This window comes from Exophiala viscosa (genome assembly GCF_022695815.1).
Source record: "Exophiala viscosa unplaced genomic scaffold EDD37scaffold_3, whole genome shotgun sequence".
Lineage (NCBI taxonomy): Eukaryota > Fungi > Ascomycota > Eurotiomycetes > Chaetothyriales > Herpotrichiellaceae > Exophiala > Exophiala viscosa.
In genome coordinates this window covers 18275-38878 of record NW_026944355.1, presented here as the reverse complement: position 1 = coordinate 38878, position 20604 = coordinate 18275, and the positions used below count along the sequence as shown (strand labels likewise).

Sequence of the window (20604 nt, the reverse complement as noted above, 5' to 3'; positions counted from 1 at the left end):
CCCAACGACATCTGAGTAACTCTTACCTCTCATTCAAAACAACTCACCTTTAGCCATGGCCATCAAGAACTTCCTCAAGCTTGTCCTCACAGTACTTGCCAGCAGCACGGCAGTCGCGCTCCCCCAGGTAGTCGTGGACAACACTTCGGAGGGGGACAAGAAAAACCTCATCGGCGTCATACTCACAAACAAAGCCGGAGTGGGTGACACTTCCAAATTGGCCTACTACGACCCAACCCAGCCAGTCCCCGAGCACACGTGTCCGCGCGACTTTCTTGCGACCCTAGCGAACTGGGCAGAATTCTGCGGTTGGGACGGGGAGACAAAACGTTGCCGTGGTGCAGCTGCCGTACGGAGTCCCACTCTCGTGGAGTGCTGCGGCTATTTGATTGGGATGGAAGCTAAGGAATGGTACGAGAATAACCCGATCAGCGACGTCTCAAAGGATGGGGCAGTGTTGATCGGGGGCCACCCCGAGGCCTTTCGTAGAGAGGATTCACTTTGCGCGGATTGGAAACCCGAGAACGACATGCAGTACGCCTACTACATGTCGAATCTGGACAAGTATGGTCTACGCGATATCCCGCCACACAGATGGCTTTGAATTGTCGCATCTGTCGAAGCGAGGGCAAAGCGGAACCGGATAAGGACGGTCCTCATGATCTACAAACTGACGACGCGGGCTCGAGGTCTACAGGGGTGGATGCTTATCGCCAGGTTGTGATGAGAAAGGCAGGAGAGAGCGGGACTTCATTATCAGAAGCAATGCACAATGATGCCGGCAACAGACTGGTCTTCTACACCGTTGTCGTCCTCATCCCGGTCTGATCTGCTTCATGCCGAAGGATACAGTTCCGTCATCACAAGATGTACGTATGTGACTGTAGCCCAGATGACTATCTTGGGCATTGCCCATGTCAAATATTCGGTAGTCGTGTACAACCAGTACAGTCATGCAACTTCGTTATCTCAAACTCTGAAATCGTCTTGCTGTCTCGCAACGCCATAATCCTTTCTATCTGGGAGGCAACCGAATAATGATGCGACAAACAGTCTGCCTGAAGCTGGCCTTCCCCAAGCTCTTTGTACGCACCAGGGCTCGGTAAGAACAAAACACGCCACCCTCTGCCGCAGAGAAAATGTCCTGGCAACGTCCAACGTCGGCAGAGTTTGATGTCGACTGTGGCTTCTCAGTCCAACTTCCGCACGTACTCCACAGGACCGTCATACACGCGACGGGCTCGCAAGAAATAATCAGCCACACAGAATATCATGACAGCCCCGTAGATCAGCGCAGTCCAGTTCATCTCTGCCACAGTAGGATCGACGTCTCCCGGGAAGAATGCAAAGATGAAGGCGAAGATGAGAAAGACCATGCTGAAGCCATTCAAGAACAGTCCGAGTGGTCGAGAGAAGGAGAACTTGGCGGGCAAAAGCGGCAGATTGTACATACGTCGCCAGAACAGACAGCCTGTCGAGACGATGTACGAGGACAAGATGGCCACCAGCGACAAAGAGGTAATGTTGTTTAGCGCGATGGTTGAGCCAATGTTGATCAAGGCCAACAAGCAGGTCACGACCCAGGATACCAAGATGGAGTTCATGGGGACGTCCCATCCGGGTCGGACCTAGATCTGACGTTAACGGATGTAGCTATTGTGGGGCAATTGGGAAACATACATATGCAAACCACGACGCTCCAGGAATGCCCTGATCACGGGCGAAAGACCAGAGTTGACGAGAGGCCGTTGCCGTGATGGACAAATTGCAGAAGATGGCCATGAAGATGACCAGTGCCGATAGCACGGACGCACCAGCGTATGACTGGGTAGCGGTGTAAAAGACCTGGATGTATGGCTGTCCTGTAGGTGAGTCGATGACATCGTCCAGATTGCCCATGACAAAACAAAATGTGATCAAGATGATCCATCCCATCGTGCCATTAAACACGGTGGTGGCGATGATGCTCTGTGGGAGCACACGCGAGGCATCGCGCAGTTCCTCAGACATGTGTACGGCTCCGTCGGCGCCCAAAAGCGGGATCATGACGGCCAAGATACCAACGATCGCGGAGAGACCGTTGCTGCTCCAGCCACCGTAGTTGTTGAATGTAGTGAAAACTTCGTGGGCACTGGCTCGTGGACCCAAAACCCAGAGGGTGATCAAGACGCCAAAGAAGCCAAAGACATGCACAATCAGAACTATGCCTTCGACCAGCGGCAGGCGTTTGACCAGGAATGTGTTGAAGAAGATAGAGAATGTGGCCACAGCGAATGTCAAGAGTGTGCCGTGCCATCGTTGAGGGACGTAATCTGGGTAATTGAGGATCGCAAGACCTTGGATCTGAGTGCCTGCGAGAAAGGCTGTATTCGCAGCACCCGTTTGCCAGCCAAGGACGCAAAGCCATCCTATGGAGTTGTTAGGCAAGAACACGTTCATCCCCTGCAATGCTACTTACCGACAACGAAGCTCATGAACCGCTGGTACTTTCGGGGAGCGAACTCGGACACCCAGTGGTATTGTCCACCGGATGTTGGCGCCATCGAGGCCATCTCGGCCATGGAAGTGTTGACCGCCAGAAACCCTATCCATGCGACAAGGTATAGCCAGATCATGCCTGCTGTTCCACCATTGATGAGACCGATAATGGAGGTACTGTCCAATCGTCAGTATAAGCTGCCCGTAGCACTTTTGTCGGAGGTCACTGACCCTAAGATGGTTTCCCAACTTGCCATCAGAATCATGGAGAAGCCAAAGATCGACAGGAAACGGAAATTTCGCTGCAGAAGTTAGCCGTCGTCCTGGCCAGATCAATGGGGCAATGCTTACCCTCAGCTCTTGCCTCTTGCCCATACGAAACATGTCGCGCTGGTCATCGTGGGTGCCTTTCTTCTCGACCGGCAGGTTGTCATTTGATGGCTCCGCGTCGACCTGGGACATGTGGACCCCAGTCTCCTTTGGTTCCGCCATGTTCAAGGTGAGATGATGTTGTCGCTGTCCACGAGAATGGTGAAGGAAAGGTCTGATGAGGTGAATGAATGCAGGTCTTGCTTAATGTCCTGTGCTGCAAGATCAAGTTGCACAAGTGGTCTGCAAGGACGATGAGAAGTTATGCGGACCGCAAAGTTCAAGAAGCGAAGAGGAGCTCGGCTGCCATGTGTCAACCGATGGCCATGTGCTTCCAAGACCATGCAGATCCTGACTGTCTAGAGTAGGGTCCTACGCGGAAGGATTCTCACCACTGTCCCCCAAGCGAGACTGGAACAGGCTTGAGACGCTAGGCGCACCGGATGCAAGCCAAAGTTCACGATGCCTTGACAGTCTGTCACCTCAGACAGCTTGCATACTTTGACTATGCTTCGAAGGGTACAGTGCCGAGCAAGATGCAAGGAGTATTCAGAGACAGCGGACGCAGGGGAAAGAGCTGCCAGGTAAAGGTCCAAGGGTATGAGGAAAGCGAAAAGACGCCCCGAAGCAAGGACTCTTGTTTTCGACGTTTCGTGAACAAGCAGACCGCATACTGCGCCAGATCGACCCAATAGTGATGAGAACACAAAGCATAGGCGTCTAGTGGCAGAGACAGGCTAGCATTATGAGTGGTTCCACCATTGTCGATGGAGCCTGGGGAGGCTTAACGCTAGCACTCCCTAAATATTGGCATTGAGAATTGCAAGGTTGGTGAACTTTTCGACATCCCCAGACACCTGTTTCATGCTCGGCACTTGGTTGGCATGGGACACAAGATCCCCTTGCATCGAGGTATTGGTGTGCTCACATTGCTGGGTTCCTGACAGCTAGGCCTTGGACTGGACAGTACGTATTAATCGGGCAGACAGGACAGGGAGCAGGTGGAGCCGAATCAAGTACAAAAGTCCCGAGGAGGGTAAAGGAAGAGGGGGCCACTGGGCCTCAGTGCTGAGATTTGGCTTTGCGATCTGGTCAGACGAGGGTCTTGGCTGACCGCGCGCAGTAGATTGGCAGGCGTCAACCTGTACGTACAAACCTGTTACCAAAAGCTATCAAGTCAATTCGAAGCGAAAGATAAGGGTCTCGCATAGGCAAACGATAAACATGATAGTCTGCATCAGGACAGCGAATCCCTCCCTCCTTGTGAGGCCGTTGAGTCGGCGTTGTTGATACGCGTAGTGGGAATGGCTCGGGGTTGTTGGCAAAGCACTAATGCAACGTGAGGCGAGATGTTGTGCAAGGATCGAGAAGGAGGATGGAGAAAAAGAGGTGACAAGGAAGGAAGAGGAAAAGGAGAAGGTGCACTGGTGTTGGCCAAGACTTTGATCTACGTCTGGCCATTGCCAGTCCCGGGTCTTCACGTTAGTTAGCTTCTCTTCTCACCACTCTTCACACTTCACGCATCATATCTCGAACGAGCAGTCTGTATCTTTGTTTCTCATGCCTCATTGTACAGCCGTTAGCGACCTGTTGGTATCGAAATAATCGCAACCCTAGGGTCACAAATTACGTCGACTCATCGACTGAAAGTGAAAGCGAAAGAGGCCTCGACATTTTTGACACCTCCAGAGTCCAGACTCCAGAGTTCGTGCCGGCCTCATCCTCCCGCCGCTCGTGGGAGCCATTGGATGGTGCGAACTCTGCCGGCAGTAGTGTCCTCTTACGGAGTGCTTGCCAAGTACAGTAGACGAGTGATGGCCTTCTCAGGCCACTACGCCTTGTGGGACTTTGGGCTAGGCAATCACCCATTATTCTCCAGTACCGAGGACGGACCACAGTCCCCGCGAGAATAGTGCCAGTCGTTCTCACTTTAATTTGACTTGATTTTCGCATAGGAAGTATTAGGAACCATATTCGATATCAAGTTGAGCTTGGAATATCTTGTCAATTACTCTGCACCAACGGACGATTGCATGTGAGTTTTCGGGCCTTACCCTCTGTCCGATTAGGTTCCCCGACAAGCCTTGCTGCAAGCCATCAAGTAAGCGGCGTTGGGTGCTTTACATACTTCGAAAGCCAGAGCTGGCCTCCCGGAGGACCTCGTATCCAAGAATCTTGATCATCAAGCACACATGGTACCGGGTGAAGAGAGGTGGTGTGCACGAGCCTTCATCTCCAATCACCTATACAAGCAACGCGCATCAAGAAGCCAATAATGAACCATGGTGCCCAAACTTCTACGACCCCGCTAATGCACGCCAGCAATTCGAAATGATCGTTAAGGCAGGGATTTCATAGGCCGCCACATAATTGACCTTCCTACCTCAAGGACAACACACGCACACCACACAACCTCCTTGCTTACCAGAGGCGTCCCATGCGAGGCCGCACCATGTCCAGCTTGTTGTCAGTGTCACTTCCTTTGCAGCAGATGTGATTGCACGTCTGGAAAAGTCTTCCCATCGCTATCTATCCAAGCCACGACAAGCCGCCCAACCACTTCGGGCACGCACAGAGTCACAGACATCCCTATGGTACTGGGCACTGATCGGCAACGACCTCTGCCAATATCGGCATGCTGGCCTTCAATATCCTTCCCGCGTCTTTGACTTTGAGCCGGCGGTAATCCCTGCTCATCATCCCATCCGACTTCTCCCCCACAACAGAGCAATTGGAAACCGTCTTTGCTTGACTACTGCTCATCCTTGAGCGCCGGCGTTATCGTTTCAATCGGGCTAATCTTGAAAAGCCACAGGCTGCAGCGATCAGGGATTCAGCCATAGTTTGTAGACTGACAGCGCGTCAGGCACATGCTTTTCCGGCCTTTCCTGGTGTCCTTTTGGATTAGGCTGTGATAAGATCAACGATTGTATCAAAGTCAAGGTGTCAGATTCATTCATGGAACACGACCTTCCTAGGATGCTCCCTGGCCGATACCGTTTCGTCTCCTAGCGATGAGCACCGGAAGAATATGATATAGGCACGGCAAGGAAACAACGTGAACCTCGATTGCCCCTCTACTTCAACTAATACCTCATCTCCTTCACCTTACGGTTAAGCAGCATCAACGACCACAGGATGGCGACTCTCGGCAGCGACAATCGATTTTCTCCCATCACGCCAGATGACCATGCGGGCTCTATCTGGATAGCGACCATACTATGTCTGATCTATTCTGTCATTACCTTGACCTTGAGGGGTCACTTGCGATGGAAGATGTATGGGATGGATGACTACCTGGCTCTTGCTGCAACCGTGAGTAGAGGGAGTCGTGATCCTCTGGGGTGATTCTAACATGTCTCCAGGTAATGCAAGTGGGGGAGGTAGCTGCCGTTATGGTAGGCCTCAATCACGGATTAGGAAAGACAGTGAATCTACTACGCCAGAGTGAACTGCAGAAAGCCAGTCGCGTGCGTAATATCAATCTGCTACAAGACTACAACTTACACTGCTCATAGGCAACATTCGCTGGACAGATACTTTTCATCCTATCACTGACCTGCGCTAAAGCGTCGACCTTATATCTCATGATGAGGCTGTTCAACCTCAGTGGACCAAAGGCGAACAGTCAAACCCGCTCGAGGATATTCTACTGGGTCGGCATCGGAGTCCTAGCTGGGATGGCGACCTGGGGACTCTTATCGGTTGTAGCACTTTCGGTCGACTGCAGCACACGACACTTGATTGAGGGGAATGCATCGCAATGCTCCCGTCAGGTACTGCCACTCCAGCCCCATGGAAGCGTCGGGCTAACTACCTACAGTTTCTGCGATGGCAATTGATCACCGCATTCGACGTGGCGACAGAGTGCATCTTGGTGCTCCTCTCGGTGTTCATTGTTCTGCCTGTCCAAATCTCCTTCATGCTGAAATGTCAGGTAGTCGCCGCATTTGGATTTCGCTTACCGTAAGTTGGAATGAAGGACTTCGTTGGTATAATCACTGACGACTCTACAGTCTGGCGGCACTCTCAATCATTCACCTCAAATACATCTCTGATTACACCACCTCCAAAAACCCCGGCATTGCGCTAGTGTCTGCGCTTGTTCTCCAGCAAGTCGAGCTCTGCTGGTCCCTCATCGCTGCCACGATTCCCAACCTCAAGTCATTCGTCAAGAGCTTCAGCAGCGGCTTCGGCATTCAGCTCGACCCTACACTCACGCAAGGTGCTTACGGTTCAGGAAGATACAAGGAGACCAACGGGTACGAGATGGGATCTGTCCCAGGTCAAGGCAATTCGAAGTCAAGATCGGCCAACAGGTCGTACAACGAGATTGAACATCAGGACCCTATTACTCCACTACCTCAGGACGACAAGATCAGGAGGGATCAAGAGTCAATCGACAGTGCTGGCAGTCAAGACCACATCATTCGAAAGGATGTCCAATGGAATGTTCATTACGAAACGACAGAACGCGACATGGCTTAGATCTGCCAACTGATGTTGGGCGTGTATGATATGGACGTACTACAATTGAGAGGTTTTCTACGGGTATGGCGTTGGCGGGTGAAGCAAAGAACTTGAATGTCTTGCAAGCGAAGGGATTTGTTGGACAACTGGGATGGAAGATTCAAGCGCTTTGTCGTGTATCGTGCTTGATGCACATTGTACCATCTAGACATACTGGTTACTGGCACCAGCAGAGAAAACCTTCTGCAAGTAGACGAGGGAAAGCAAGGAAGTTGACCTAAGTTGCAAGTGCTTCGCAATTGGCTGCGCATTCGATTGCTGTAACTTGGTCCGTCTTTGTCTCGCGCTCGATGTGGCTGATCTAGTATCAAAATTGACTTCTTCGGAGTCGATACTTTGCCCATCCGGAGGACAAACCTCAACCTCCCCGGGCCCCGTGATTAGCATTTCCAGCATAGAGGCACCGTGGTCCAAGCACTCACGAACACTGCAGCCAAGGAGCACCAATGCACGTTTTAGTCTTAATGAGACGGTCGACGCTTTGACCACTGTAAAGGGCAGTTTTGGCCTGTGGGATTCGTGCAAGCGATGTCGTGCCTTTTTCTAGAGTAGCATCTTTACTCATCGCTGAAGGTCGTCGCAGAGATCCACGGCAATCCTGTCACAGGCTATCTCGCAGATCGCAGCCTTGCTCAGTACCTCAAGATTGCTCTTTCTGAGGTACATTATGGCCTCTTGGTGAAGCGATTCATCCCTAAGTCTGCCCGTGGTGACTTTGAGAGACCTTACCTTACAGTACCAAGAGAATACCCCAAGGTGGAGGAGGCATCTTACCCCTCAATAATCTCGGTATCAGATTTTGCTGCAAGGACAAGCCTGTTCGCGAGAATATCAACCATGCCATTGTACGCATTGGCGATTTAGGCAGCAAACTCAGCTGTCACTTCGCAAACCTTCCACCTACCTAGCCTGGACAGCTCAGCAACCATACAACTCTTCGACACTTATCTCTGGTTTTGACTTTCCAGGCTCAAGCGCACCTTGACCGTAACATAGACCTTGCTCTGCATTCGGTACAGCGCAATTTTTGTTTACACGTACACTTCGACTGCCAACCCAGTAGGCCACGTGGGAGAGGGCCAGACAGTACACGCTACCACACCTCGCATCACAGGACCTGTACCTCCAAGTGCGAAGCTCCCCTAGCCGTACTGTGACCACACTGCGCCTCTGGGCCTCAGACTCATTGCTACCGCTGAGTCATCTCATAGGCGCAAAATCGGCGAGGTTGCCTTCGCTTCCGGATACAACCAATCAGAGAACACGAGAGAAGTCTCATATCATCACCGGTCAGCCATATCGCAGCCTTGCCACGCTCTGCTAGCGAGAACCCCGCAAGCGGTGGCCCGTATCGAGACAACCGCGCTGGACCTGATACTCGGCGTGGATGAAACTGGCCGGAGAGAGCACGAGCACCAACACGAGCCTCGGCCTGGATTCAAAGGCCACAAAGTGTCCCTGAGACATGTCTGAATCTCAACCCCTCCTCTCAACCAGCAATACCGTGGGCCTAAGCAGTACTCCAAGTTTCACGCTCCGCCGCGCGCGGTGGGGCGACCTACGAGGAGCGGCACGAGCATGCTCGCTGGCATTCTGGGACGACGTGCTCTTCGGAGGAATCTTACACCCGCGCCGGAAAGAGTACCCGCTCGACAATGACAAGTACTGGTACCGACGGTTTGTGGTGGACTGGTGGGATTGGAGCCACGTGTATCTCGTGACGGCGGAGAAATCGGATGGGAAGGAGGTCATTACTGGGTTCGCGCATTGGAGCAGGATTGCGCCGTCGAACAAGGTGAACCGACGCGCTGGGTGGGAGTTGGCATGGTGGGATCCGAGACGACTACTCAAACCTGTATTCAACGCGGCCGTGAAATTCATGCACTGGATCTCGCCGAACCGCGCCACCTCGCCTGAGTTGGAAGACATGGTCGAACAAGGGTACCCATTTCTCGACCATATCTGGCTTGGTGACCGCGAGCAGTCGTGGTATCTGGAGAGTCTAGCTGTCCATCCGGACTTTCAGAAGAAAGGTCAAGGGCGGGCGCTGGTCGCTTGGGGGCTGGAGCAGGCCAAGAAAGAAGGCATTGCGTGCAGTGTCATTGCTGCCGATGGGAAGGAAAAGTTCTATCAGGCTTGTGGATTCAATGTTGGACCCGTCGGAAGGGCTGGAGAGGGAGAAGGGAATCCCTTGCACGATGTCGATGGTGGATTGGTCTTTTTCAGAGACAAAGATGGTGTTGTCGTCGAGGAGAGGGAGCCTGGGGTCTGGATGGAAGGGAACGGAGTGTTTGACTGGGAGGAGTGGTTGAGAAGGACTGCGAAGGGACGAGAGGTGTGAGATGGTCATCATCGTTGTCTTGTTGGATGGTGGGAAAAATTCAGTATTTACCAAGCAAGCGCTGTCATGACAATTGATCTTCTTCTGGAGGCAGCTGGGATCAATGCATTTTACATTCCTCTGTACTCAACCTGATCTGGGTCACTCCGTGCTTGAGTGCTCGAGGCGCTCCAGAGTGTAGACCCAATCTCCGATCACATCCAAGCATGGTTGGGTGAGCTGCAAAGAGTGGTTTTTCATTGTTGAGACGTGCTTTTCTACGCAGTCCGGCGATGATGTCTCGTCACTACCCGAGGACCGCAAGTGTATCAATCCTCCTGATCTTACTACTGTCTATGCAGACTCTTCCCTATTCCCCCCACTCATCTGGGGGCGACGAAAACAGCTTGCATGCCGTGCAGCATCTCGAATAAGGGACGGTCATGACGATCGGGTACGAGGGTTGCATCTTCGACCTGGACCCGGACATTGTCAGCTGAGGCACTCGTGTGATCAAATACCGAATCGAGGGGTTGATTGTGATTGAGCACTCCGGTGCGGCTATGGAGCCGTGAAAATGGTGCTTTTGTAGCAATCCCCGGATTCAGGGAGGTTGAGAAGATGAAATCGACGTCGTGGGGACTTTCTCGTGGTGGGAAGTGACCCCCACGGCCTAAACAAGGACCGTCCCCGGCACCGACCATGCCCGCGACGATACCTAAAGGGATGGTTACATGCAGATGAATCCCCTTCTATGACTGCCGATCACTGTGCGATTGTAGCAATGTGGGGTTGAAGACGATGAAGATTGATGCCCTAACAGTCATTGGGCAATGCCACTGACTTCATCGTTGCAAGGGCCAGACGCACGCTTGACGCTTTCCAACACATCAACACCTTGAACCGTTGATCGCTTACCAGGCATCGTCTACCAGGGCATGCTCCTGAGGTGACATCTGATGCGTTGACAGCGTTGTCTGCCCAGACCCCACACTTTCCCATCTCCTCCTTTTTCTCAACCATCTTCAACTGTCCATGGTTCCTACCCTGTTGGTAGCGAGGACTGCCACCCCCGTCCTCTGCTCGCTCTTATAAAAGGCGGTCTGCCACATTGAGTCGACGCTTTAGTGGCCTCAGACGGTCGCCGCTGTCGAAAGAAATTCCAGCCGCGAATTTCTTCCCTACAGCATGGCCACATCGAACGACAAGACTGGACCAATGGCTCACAACGAAGATGTCGAAATAGGTCGACCTTCCAAGGACATCGTTGAACGAATCCATGGCGATCGCGCTCTTGCGATTGTGGGATCTGGTCGAATCGAACTCACCGAGGAGGATGTAAGCTGAGAAACCTCCACCGGTCAAGACTCTATGCTAATACCTATCTCAGAACAAACGAATTCGCCGCAAGACCGACAGAGTCATTCTGATCGTCCTGGTCTGGGTCTACTTCCTCCAAATCCTGGACAAATCCGTGCTCGGTTACGGCGCACTTTTCGGGTTGGAAACAGACACCCACTTGACGGGCAACGAATATTCTTTCCTGGGTTCCATTGCTCCCATCGCACAACTCGCATGGCAACCCTTCTCGTCCTTTCTGATTGTCAAAGTCCCTCATCGGATTCTGATGCCCGTTCTCTGCCTCGGCTGGGGTATCGCTCAAGCTTCAATGGCTGCATGCCACGACTACAGCTCTCTTTTGGCGGCGCGATTCTTTCTTGGTCTCTTTGAGGGCGGTTGTCTGCCACTGTTCTCTGTCATTACCAGTCAATGGTACCGTCGATCTGAGCAGCCGATACGTGTCGCTGCATGGTACGGCACCAACGGTATCGCCACGATTGTTGCTTCGGCATTGTCATACGGCCTGGGGAGCATCAAATCCCACGTCCTCGCGGAATGGCAGATCATTTTTCTTTTCGTCGGGTTGGTGACCATCCTGTCTGCGCCAGTCGTTTGGTGGTTCCTCGACAACGATATTCCATCAGCTCGATTCTTGACCGAACCCGAAAAGGCACAGGCCATTGAACGCTTGCGTGCCAATCAAACCGGTACTGGCAACAGAGAGTTCAAGTGGTCTCACATCGCCGAACTAGCCATGGAGCCAAAGACCTACCTTTGGATCGGGATGTCTCTGTGCCTGAATGTGGGAGCCTCCGTTACAAACACCTTTGGTCCCCTCATTCTCTCGGGTGTCGGCTTCGACAAGTACAAGACATCTCTGCTTAACATCCCCTTTGGCGCCATGCAATTCATAGTCATTCTCCTGGCATCATACTTGGCACAAAAAGCCAAACTCAAATCGGCCGTCCTCGCCATATCCATGCTCCCGGTTGTTGCAGGTCTGGCAGTTCTCTATGTCCTACCTCGGAAGTCCAGTGAGACGGGAGGATTGCTTGTGGCCTACTATCTGTTGGCCTTCCTCTTTGGTGGGAATCCTTTGATCGTCTCCTGGATCGTCGGCAATACTGCAGGCAGCACCAAGAAATCCGTCATGATGTCCCTATACAACGCTGGCTCCTCGGCTGGCAACATTATCGGTCCACTGCTCTTCGCCAAGAAGGACGCTCCGGCGTATCACCCAGGCTTGCGCAAAACGCTGGCAGTGTTCATCACTCTTGTGGCAGTTGTTCTCATGCAGCTGGCCGTCTTGATCTTCCTGAACAAGCTTCAATCCCGAAAGAGGGTGAAAAATGGAAAGTCTGCTGTTATCAAGGACCATTCGATGGAAGATAGGTATGTCGCCATGGAGGAGGTTGATGGTGGGCAAAGGCTGGGCGACAAGGCCTTCTTGGATCTGACTGACTGCAAGAATGACGAGTTCACGTATATTTATTGATGGATATATCGGCGGTATGGATATTCTGTGGTCGGTCAGAAGCTATTGGGCTTCAATAATGCCATGAGCGTTGCAGGTGCACAACTTTGGACAGTCGTTTCAAGCATTTCCAGCCTCGATTCTTCAGCCCATGTTCGATGTCGTCCGATATATATATATATATATATACACTTCATCTTACATGATCTCCACCGTGGAGCCTTTCATCGTGACCTCGCCTTACGGTTCGGCACGCACAGGTTGGACTAACTTATGTATGCTAGGTCATTTAGCGTGCTTGTGGGTCGACGGCGACCTGGTCGATAGCTCCCCGCATGGCCAGTGAGGCTGCCCGGAGTTCAAGCCGATATCGCAAATTTGATGTACGGTGATTGACCGAGAACACCCACAAAGAACCTCTACGCTAACTGTTACTGGGGCCGATCGCATCATTGGAGATGGAAAATGGCTTAGACAAAATGCTTGACATATTGCGGTGTACTCTTCTTTCCCTTCTTCATGTTTTACCAAACTTTGGTTCTCACAGAGCATGTCCGTCGTTCTACGACCCTTCAAATGGTTTTATCATGAATTTGGCATCGTTTCAATCCATAACACTGGCCGGAATGCCTATCTCATCATCCTGGCGAGGACATGTCGCATGTTCGCCTATGGGACAAATTCCCTCATACTCGGTGAGTGGTGACCCCGCATATCACAGTACCGGCCATGACTGACGTTGTGGTGCTTTTCAGCCATATTCTTCTCAGCACTCGGATTTTCGGACCATAGAATTGGATTGTTTATGACATTGACGCTACTGGGAGATGTGTTCCTGGGTACCTTTCTCACGTTGCTTGCGGACCGCGTGGGCCGACGCAAAATGTTGCTGGGGGGATCATTCCTCATGGTCTTTAGCGGTGTGATATTCGCCCTGTTTGAGAATTTTTGGGTCTTGCTGCTTGCAGCGATACTGGGTGTGATCAGTGTCACTGGAGGCGACTTTGGGCCGTTTCGGAGTATCGAAGAGTGAGTCCGACCATCCCATCGAGTACAGGGTGAGGTGATGACTGATGTTGGGCTTAGGTCAATGCTGTCACAACTTACAACGCCATCGTCACGGCCCGATGTTCTGGCGTGGTACGTCACGACCTCGACCTTAGGATCAAGTATTGGCAGCGAAGCGTCTGGTCGGATTCTTCGGCATTTGCAGGCGCGAGACGGCTGGACAGCGATTGATGCGTACCATGCACTATTTTGGGTCTACACGGCTATGGGGTTGGTCAATGCGGTGCTGGTACTGCCGCTGACGAAGGACTGCGAACTGGAGTCGACCGAGGAGACGTACGTGGAGCTTGCACAAGATGAAACCGAGAACGATGCGACAGCTGAGCAGCCTAGCGTCGATCACGACCTCGAGGCTGCAGCCCGCAAGAGCCGTAACTGGGCAGCGAGAGTGTGGTCGTGGTTCGCGCACCGCTTCGCTCAGATCTCCGCACCCACCAGAGCTATCATGTACAAGTTGTGGTTTCTCCTGGCGGTTGACTCGTTGGCCGATGGCATGGTGCCGTACACACTTACCAACTACTATATGGACATCAAGTTTCATCCTTCCAAATCGGCATTGGGCGATGTCACCTCGATGAGTTACTTCCTCGGCGCAATAGGGGCGGTGTTTGCCGGTCCGCTGGCGCGCAAGATCGGGCTCATCAACACCATGGTCTTCACGCACGTTCCGTCATCGGCGGCCGTGTTGTTCTTCCCATTCCCACCGGTCTTTTGGCTCACGGCTGGACTATTGCTTGTACGGGCTGGGCTGAATCAGATGGACCAGGCGCCCAGGTCGGCGTTCATTGCAGCGGTCGTCAAGTCTGACGAAAGGACTGCTGTTATGGGTATCACTGCGATGATCAGGACTCTGGCTGCCATGACGGGGCCGACGCTTACCGGGTTCCTGGCTGCCGAGAAGCAGTTCTGGATTGCCTTTGTGCTGGCAGGGATATGTCGATTGGCTTATGATTTCGGGTTGTATGCCATGTTTGTCAATATGAAGCTCTATCAGCATGAGAGTAAGGATCATCTGCCCAATGGTAATGGTCGTCCAGTGGCTCAGCAAGATGATGAGGAAGAGGTGGAGTTGGAGAGTTTGGCTGATTCGGAGGACACTCTCGATGGTACGAAATGATCTCGTGGAGGATTTGGCAAGGCTTGGGAAGGCTGCTTGTCGGCTGGTCTGTCAAGGTAAGTTACAGTATGAGCACAGTGTAGGGCATGTTGAAATAGCACTTATTCACGATTGAAGTCGCGTTCAGGGGTTAGGGTCCAGAAGAACGGCTAAGGATGCTTATTTAGTGGTCTTCTGGGGGAAATGGGCACGGCCGATGTCATTATTAGGCAGCAGCCAAGCTCCAGGTTCGCATCTTTCCAGCCACTATTTGCTAAAGGGCCGCCAAACCACCTGCTACAACTTTCTTCACCTCCCGCCTGATTCGTACTCGTATTCTCTTCATTCGTATCCTCGACCAAGTCTCCATAATGCAACCCTTTGACGCGCTCATTGCCCGTCAAACGTCCCGCCAATCTAGGCATCCTTGTCTCCTCGCTTGCTACTTAAGATGCTCATCCACGGCAATGGCATGGTTGCCACCGTTGAGATCCGACGAGCATTGCTGCACGATGGCCGCAACAGGTTGACTTTCTCTTGGTTTCAGCACTCTAGCAAAGGTGCTGTCCTTCCAAGCACGAGTCTCACAAGATGAGCACTTCTATGCCCACAGGTGAACCGAAAACGACTCCAGATGATGTCGGCCAACAGACTGCTATTGCAATCAAGGACGATGAACCACCAGCGAAGGCCCATATCAGTAATTACTGGGTGCGTCATGATCTTCAACCAGACCACTGTGCAGACTCAACTTGCTTACACACCCACAGAGGATCCTCTCCCACCGCACGACAACAGATGGCGTTGCCCTTCTCACCGGACTTTGTTGCGCTGTTGGCGCAGGCACAGTATGTCGGAGCTATTGAGCATGAGCAACGTGCTTACGCTCCTTGCAGGCACTCCCACTCATGAATATCGTCTTTGGGCACCTGGTCGGCAATTTCAACAACTACTTCATCCCAGGAAGCGATGTGACCGAAGCCGAATTCAAATCATCCGTGAGAAAGAATGCGTATGTCAGGCAAGTCTGCCCGAGTTTTGCTGATCTTTGACAGCTTGTACATCGTCTACTTGTTCATAGGCAAGTTCGTTCTTACCTACGTCTCTATGGTGACACCCAACAATCCTGTCACCCGCCGAGCACAAGCTTACCACCACAGTTCTGCTGGAGGACGACAGGGCTTCGGATATCAGCAAATCTCCGCCTCGCATATATCAAGGCGCTCTTTGCTCAACCGATCAGAAAACTCGACGAGATGTCTGCAGGAACCATTACCAATACAATCACAACATCGGCAAATACTATACAAATCAGCGTCTCGGATAAGCTGCATGGCCTGTTCATGTCGATGGCTCTTACCGTTTCCGCATATGCGATTGCATTTCGGTACTCCTGGGCCATGACCCTGGTGACGAGCTCGGCAATACTCTTTGTGCTGCTCGTCTATTGCATAACTACACCTATCTTGATCAAAAAGCTGCAAAGGGTAGAAAAGGCGAATGAGAAGGCTGCCTCGATAGCGGGAGAAGTCTTTGCTTCTATTCGCGCGGTCTTATCCTTGGGCGCACAACAGGCGTTGACGGACAAATACTTCGCCCGTGTTGACGAGGCTAAAACGCATGGCCTTGCTCTGTCATTACAGTTGGCGATGCAGTTAGCTCCCATCTTCTTTTCCATGTATTCGACCTTTGCCCTGGCTTTCTGGTTCGGACTCAAGCTCTTTCGTGAAGGGCATATTGCGAGCATCAGCACAGTCATTATGTGAGTCTTGATGAGTACAGTGGTCGCCTGCTTGACTAACGAGCTTCCAGTGTGTTCTTCTCGGTCTTGATCGTCGTTTCGGTTTTGGGCACGATAGCAGCACCAATCATGGCCATCACAAAGGCTATCAGTGTTTCAACTGAGTTCTTCTCCATGATCGATGCCATCACGACATCGCCCGACGGGCTCACTGACAAGGACATCTCGCCTCACGACGACATTCTCTTACAGGACATTTGGTTCTCCTACCCCACACGACCTAATGTTCAAGTTCTCAAGGGCTTCACAGCCAGGTTTCCCAAGGGCAAAACCACAGCGTTGGTCGGCCCTTCAGGCTCGGGGAAGAGTACAATAGTTGCACTTCTGGAGCGATGGTACGACCTAAAAGACGAAAGCGAAACCGCCTTCCATGCGTCCCAGACCCAGGATAGTGAGTCGAAGCAGGAGATCGTGGCTGATGATCGAGGTGCCATCGTAATAGGTGCCCATGACATTTCCTACGCAAATGTGAAGTGGTGGAGATCGCAGATTGGCCTCGTGCAGCAAGAACCGTTCCTATTCAACGACACTATTTTCAATAACGTCGCGTTTGGCCTCTTAGGGACAAAATGGGAGCAGGAGAATGAGGCTGCTAAGAAAGTACGAGTTGAGAGGGCTTGTAAAGAGGCCTTTGCGGACGAATTCATTCAGCAACTTCCCAAGGTACGTTTCGCCGGCAACCAGGTCATGTAATCACTTACAAGGATTAGAGATACGATACCAAGGTCGGAGAAAGTGGAATCAAATTAAGTGGCGGTCAACGACAACGGCTTGCCATTGCTCGCAGCATCGTCCGAGAACCTGCAATCTTGATCTTGGATGAAGCAACAAGCTCCATCGACGTCCGAGGAGAACGTATTGTGCAACAAGCTCTTGACCGTGTTTCAAGAGATCGAACGACGATTGTGATTGCCCATAGGCTGTCCACCATTCGAAAGGCCGACAACATCATCGTTATGCGTGATGGGCGCAATATCGAAGAGGGTACCCACGAGTATCTCTTGGCCATTCCTGACGGCCTGTATGCAGGTTTGGTCCACGCTCAACAGCTGGAGTCTGAAAGCACCTACGAGGCCCTGAAGCCCGAAAAGTATACCACCAATAACCCAGACCAGGAGTACGCAAGGAGCATAACTGAACCTGACGCAGAAGCTTCGACAACTGCTTACAAGCAAAAAGGCTTCTTTGGCTCCTTTGGACGGTTCATGTACGAACAACGGAGACATTGGAAGATCTATCTCTTAATCTTGGCTTCGGCAATGGGCGCTGGATGTGAGGAATCACCTATCATGCTGAGCTATCCACTGACGTTCAGAATCAGCTGCTTTCTCATTGCAAAGTTGGCTTTTCGCACAGCTCATCCAAGTTTTTCAATTCACCGGAGCACGACTGAAGGAACAAGGGGACTTCTGGTCACTCATGTTCTTCGTCCTAGCTCTGTGCGTTGGTGCTTTTTACTTCAGTCTGGGCTTCAATTCCAATCATGTCTCTGTGGTAAGTTGGGCAAGGCATAACAAGTACAGTATCTCACTCGTGCACAGTACGTCGCGACTGCATACCGACGTGAATACTTCACGAACATCCTACGAAACCCGGTCCCGTTCTTCGACCGCGAAGGGAATGCTTCCGGGTCGCTGATGTCTCGACTGTCCACGGATCCCAAGGTAATTCAAGAACTACTCGGTCTCAATGGCGTGGTCCCCTTGATTGCCATTTTCAATATGACTGGATGCATCGCAATAGCGTTCTCGTTCGGTTGGAAATTGACGCTGGTCACTTTCTTCTCTGCGATGCCAGTGATTTGGATCGCAGCTTTTGTCCGCATCCGATTTGATTTGCAATTCGAAGCATGGAACGCCAAAGTATTTGTTGAGAGTTCGCAGTTCGCCACGGAAGCTATTGGTGCCTTTCGAACTGTGACGTCCTTGACGATGGAAGCTTCAATCGTTAACAAATACTCGGAGCTTCTGCGGGATCAAATTCGCAAGTCAACTCGGAAGGCGATATATGCTGCACTCGTCTTTGCTCTTTCCGATAGCATAGAGCTCTGCGGAATGGCATTGACTTACTGGCCAGTCTTCCTCTCTTGAGTCTTAGCGAGATGCTGATAGAATGCAGGTACGGGGGTCAACTTCTCGCCTCGCATGAATACAACCCTCTTCAGTTCTTCGTCATATACGTTGCCATCGTACAAGGGGCGCAAGGAGCTGGACAATTTCTCAGTTTCGCTCCAGATATAGCTCAAGCTACAGCTGCAGCGAATCGCATGCTCTCGATACGAGGCGAGATCTCCGAGAGAGAAAAGGCGATCGTGAAGGGACAAACGCTACAACACACCGATGTCAAAACTGGTGCAAGCGTTGAGTTTCACCATGTCACATTCCAGTACCCTACACGGGATACACCTATCTATCGCGACCTGAATCTCTCGATCCAAGCCGGTCAATTCGTCGCATTCGTAGGCCCGTCTGGCTGCGGCAAGACCACCGTCATCTCGCTACTCGAAAGGTTCTACGACCCGATATCCGGCTGCATCAGCTTGAACGGTCAGAACGTCAGGAACATTGAGACGGCTTCGTACCGTCGCGCACTATCCCTTGTCGCACAAGAACCCAAGCTATTCGACGGTACCATCCGGGAGAACCTCCTTCTCGGGCTCGGCAAGTCAGTGAGTGACGAGCGAATCGTGCAAGCCTGCAAAGACGCTGAAATCCACGACTTCGTCGTCTCACTGCCCGATGGCTACGCCACGGCGCTGGGTATCAACACGCAGACCGCGCTGAGCGGCGGGCAAAAGCAGCGCCTGTGCCTTGCCCGAGCGCTCCTCCGTGAACCAATGCTCTTACTGCTCGACGAGGCTACGTCCAGCTTGGATTCGCAGTCAGAGAAGCTGGTGCAGGGCGCCATTGAGAGGCTTGTTGGTCAGCGGAGCATGACTGTCATTGCAGTTGCGCATCGTCTGGCAACGATCCAGAAGGCCGATGTCATTTTCGTCTTTGGAGAGAGTGAAGTCGGTCACGGGTCCAGGGTGGTGGAGCAGGGTACGCACCACGACTTGTTAAGGCGGAGGGGCGCATATTGGCAGATGGTAAGCATTCAATTCCGTATGTCTGCTTTGCTAACATGTGGTGGTAGTGTCAAGAACAGGCACTTGATCGGTAAGTGGTTGAGAAGATACTGTACTCTACGACAGCTCCACTTCCTTGTGTATATACTATACTCGCCTTAATCGCAGTCCATCATCATTGCGATGCAACGGTACAGCTTTCGGTCTATCGTCCTTGGTCTAGCTTTCTGCTCGCTCGAACTCCAAAGAATGCAATGTGCTTGATCAGGTGGCTATGCCACAGAAACAAGGAACCCAAATATGCACCGACTCCTCGCTCTGGAACATTGAAAAAAGGAAGAACCCAAAATTAGTTTGTTGTTAAGGTAATCCCTAAGCTTAGTGACCCAGAACCGATCGATTTAGGCCTGGAGAAGTATTGCATGCCCCACGAATTCACTCGGTCGATGCTCCACAGGCGCCTAGACTCAATTCTTCCCGGCATGTCCCCGGCTATCGTTTTCCACAGTGTCCGCGAAGGAACCAGAATTCCATCTTATGCTTGGCTTTTTTGCTAAGCGCAGACCTTTGTAAGGAGCCTTCTAGCCATGTTTTGTGTTCGGCGCCACAGAGGCTCGCCTCCCACTGACAAAGACCTTCATGAGTCAGGCATTTTGACTTTGATGGGGTGTCGGTGGTTCACTCGGCCAGCAACCACCCTGGGGTAGGTTGATGGCTAAGAAGCCTCGCTTCAGATGGAAGTTTGATAAGGCAAGCAGGGACCCCACTGTCGGGCGAGGTCAAGATGTCGCAAGATACCGTACAGTAGGTTGGCAGGCTACCCCGAAGCAATGGTTTTATCAACGCATTCCCGGAAAGATAAGCGTCCCTAGCTTGTGGCACGGCCGTGGCAGGGGGACCCGATACCCGATGGGCGCTGATATCCGCAGCCGCTGGGATACGGCCAACCATCTCAACCACTCAACCACTTTGCAAGACCGGCTGGGCCACACTGGACACACAACTCGTACAGTCTTGTAAGGCTATCCCGTCAGATGATAGCTGTGAAATGTATCTGGAC

General features: G+C 52.1%; 7 protein-coding genes across 7 annotated transcripts; 6 read left to right on the top strand and 1 right to left on the bottom strand.

Moving 5' to 3' along the window:
* Positions 1-55: 55 nt before the first annotated feature.
* On the top strand, positions 56-604 carry EDD37DRAFT_607115 (uncharacterized protein; the record flags this gene model as incomplete). Its single annotated transcript, XM_062814952.1, has 1 exon — positions 56-604. One exon carries the CDS (start codon positions 56-58, stop codon positions 602-604), a length of 549 nt encoding a protein of 182 aa, XP_062671405.1.
* A 495-nt stretch (positions 605-1099) lies between these two features.
* EDD37DRAFT_306924 (amino acid/polyamine transporter I) lies at positions 1100-3130 on the bottom strand. The gene is made up of 5 exons (XM_062811270.1): positions 2830-3130; positions 2710-2780; positions 2459-2655; positions 1681-2408; positions 1100-1628 (listed from the first exon to the last, which is right to left on the bottom strand). The coding sequence occupies exons 1-5, from the start codon at positions 2968-2970 to the stop codon at positions 1191-1193; spliced, it is 1575 nt and encodes a 524-aa protein (XP_062671404.1). The 5' UTR covers positions 2971-3130; the 3' UTR covers positions 1100-1190.
* A 2855-nt stretch (positions 3131-5985) lies between these two features.
* EDD37DRAFT_647988 (uncharacterized protein) lies at positions 5986-7335 on the top strand (the record flags this gene model as incomplete). The annotated part of the gene is made up of 5 exons (XM_062817959.1): positions 5986-6162; positions 6213-6317; positions 6366-6623; positions 6671-6813; positions 6864-7335. The coding sequence occupies 5 exons, from the start codon at positions 5986-5988 to the stop codon at positions 7333-7335; spliced, it is 1155 nt and encodes a 384-aa protein (XP_062671403.1).
* Positions 7336-8842: 1507 nt separating this feature from the next.
* On the top strand, positions 8843-9718 carry EDD37DRAFT_607112 (acyl-CoA N-acyltransferase; the record flags this gene model as incomplete). Its single annotated transcript, XM_062814951.1, has 1 exon — positions 8843-9718. The coding sequence occupies one exon, from the start codon at positions 8843-8845 to the stop codon at positions 9716-9718; it is 876 nt and encodes a 291-aa protein (XP_062671402.1).
* A 759-nt stretch (positions 9719-10477) lies between these two features.
* Positions 10478-12742, top strand: EDD37DRAFT_624911 (MFS transporter). The gene is made up of 2 exons (XM_062816198.1): positions 10478-11035; positions 11088-12742. Exons 1-2 carry the CDS (start codon positions 10886-10888, stop codon positions 12531-12533), a joined length of 1596 nt encoding a protein of 531 aa, XP_062671401.1. The 5' UTR covers positions 10478-10885; the 3' UTR covers positions 12534-12742.
* A 206-nt stretch (positions 12743-12948) lies between these two features.
* On the top strand, positions 12949-14991 carry EDD37DRAFT_624909 (major facilitator superfamily domain-containing protein). The gene is made up of 4 exons (XM_062816197.1): positions 12949-13207; positions 13268-13541; positions 13599-14753; positions 14815-14991. The coding sequence occupies exons 1-3, from the start codon at positions 13063-13065 to the stop codon at positions 14695-14697; spliced, it is 1518 nt and encodes a 505-aa protein (XP_062671400.1). The 5' UTR covers positions 12949-13062; the 3' UTR covers positions 14698-14753; positions 14815-14991.
* EDD37DRAFT_575452 (ATP-binding cassette, subfamily B, member 1) lies at positions 14992-19577 on the top strand (the record flags this gene model as incomplete). Its single annotated transcript, XM_062814389.1, has 10 exons — positions 14992-15387; positions 15447-15524; positions 15573-15688; positions 15732-15786; positions 15837-16438; positions 16489-17140; positions 17188-17749; positions 17799-17971; positions 18019-18552; positions 18579-19577. Coding segments are annotated over exons 1-10 (3891 nt in total), but the record flags the coding sequence as incomplete, so codon positions are not given.
* Between the last annotated feature and the right edge of the window lie 1027 nt (positions 19578-20604).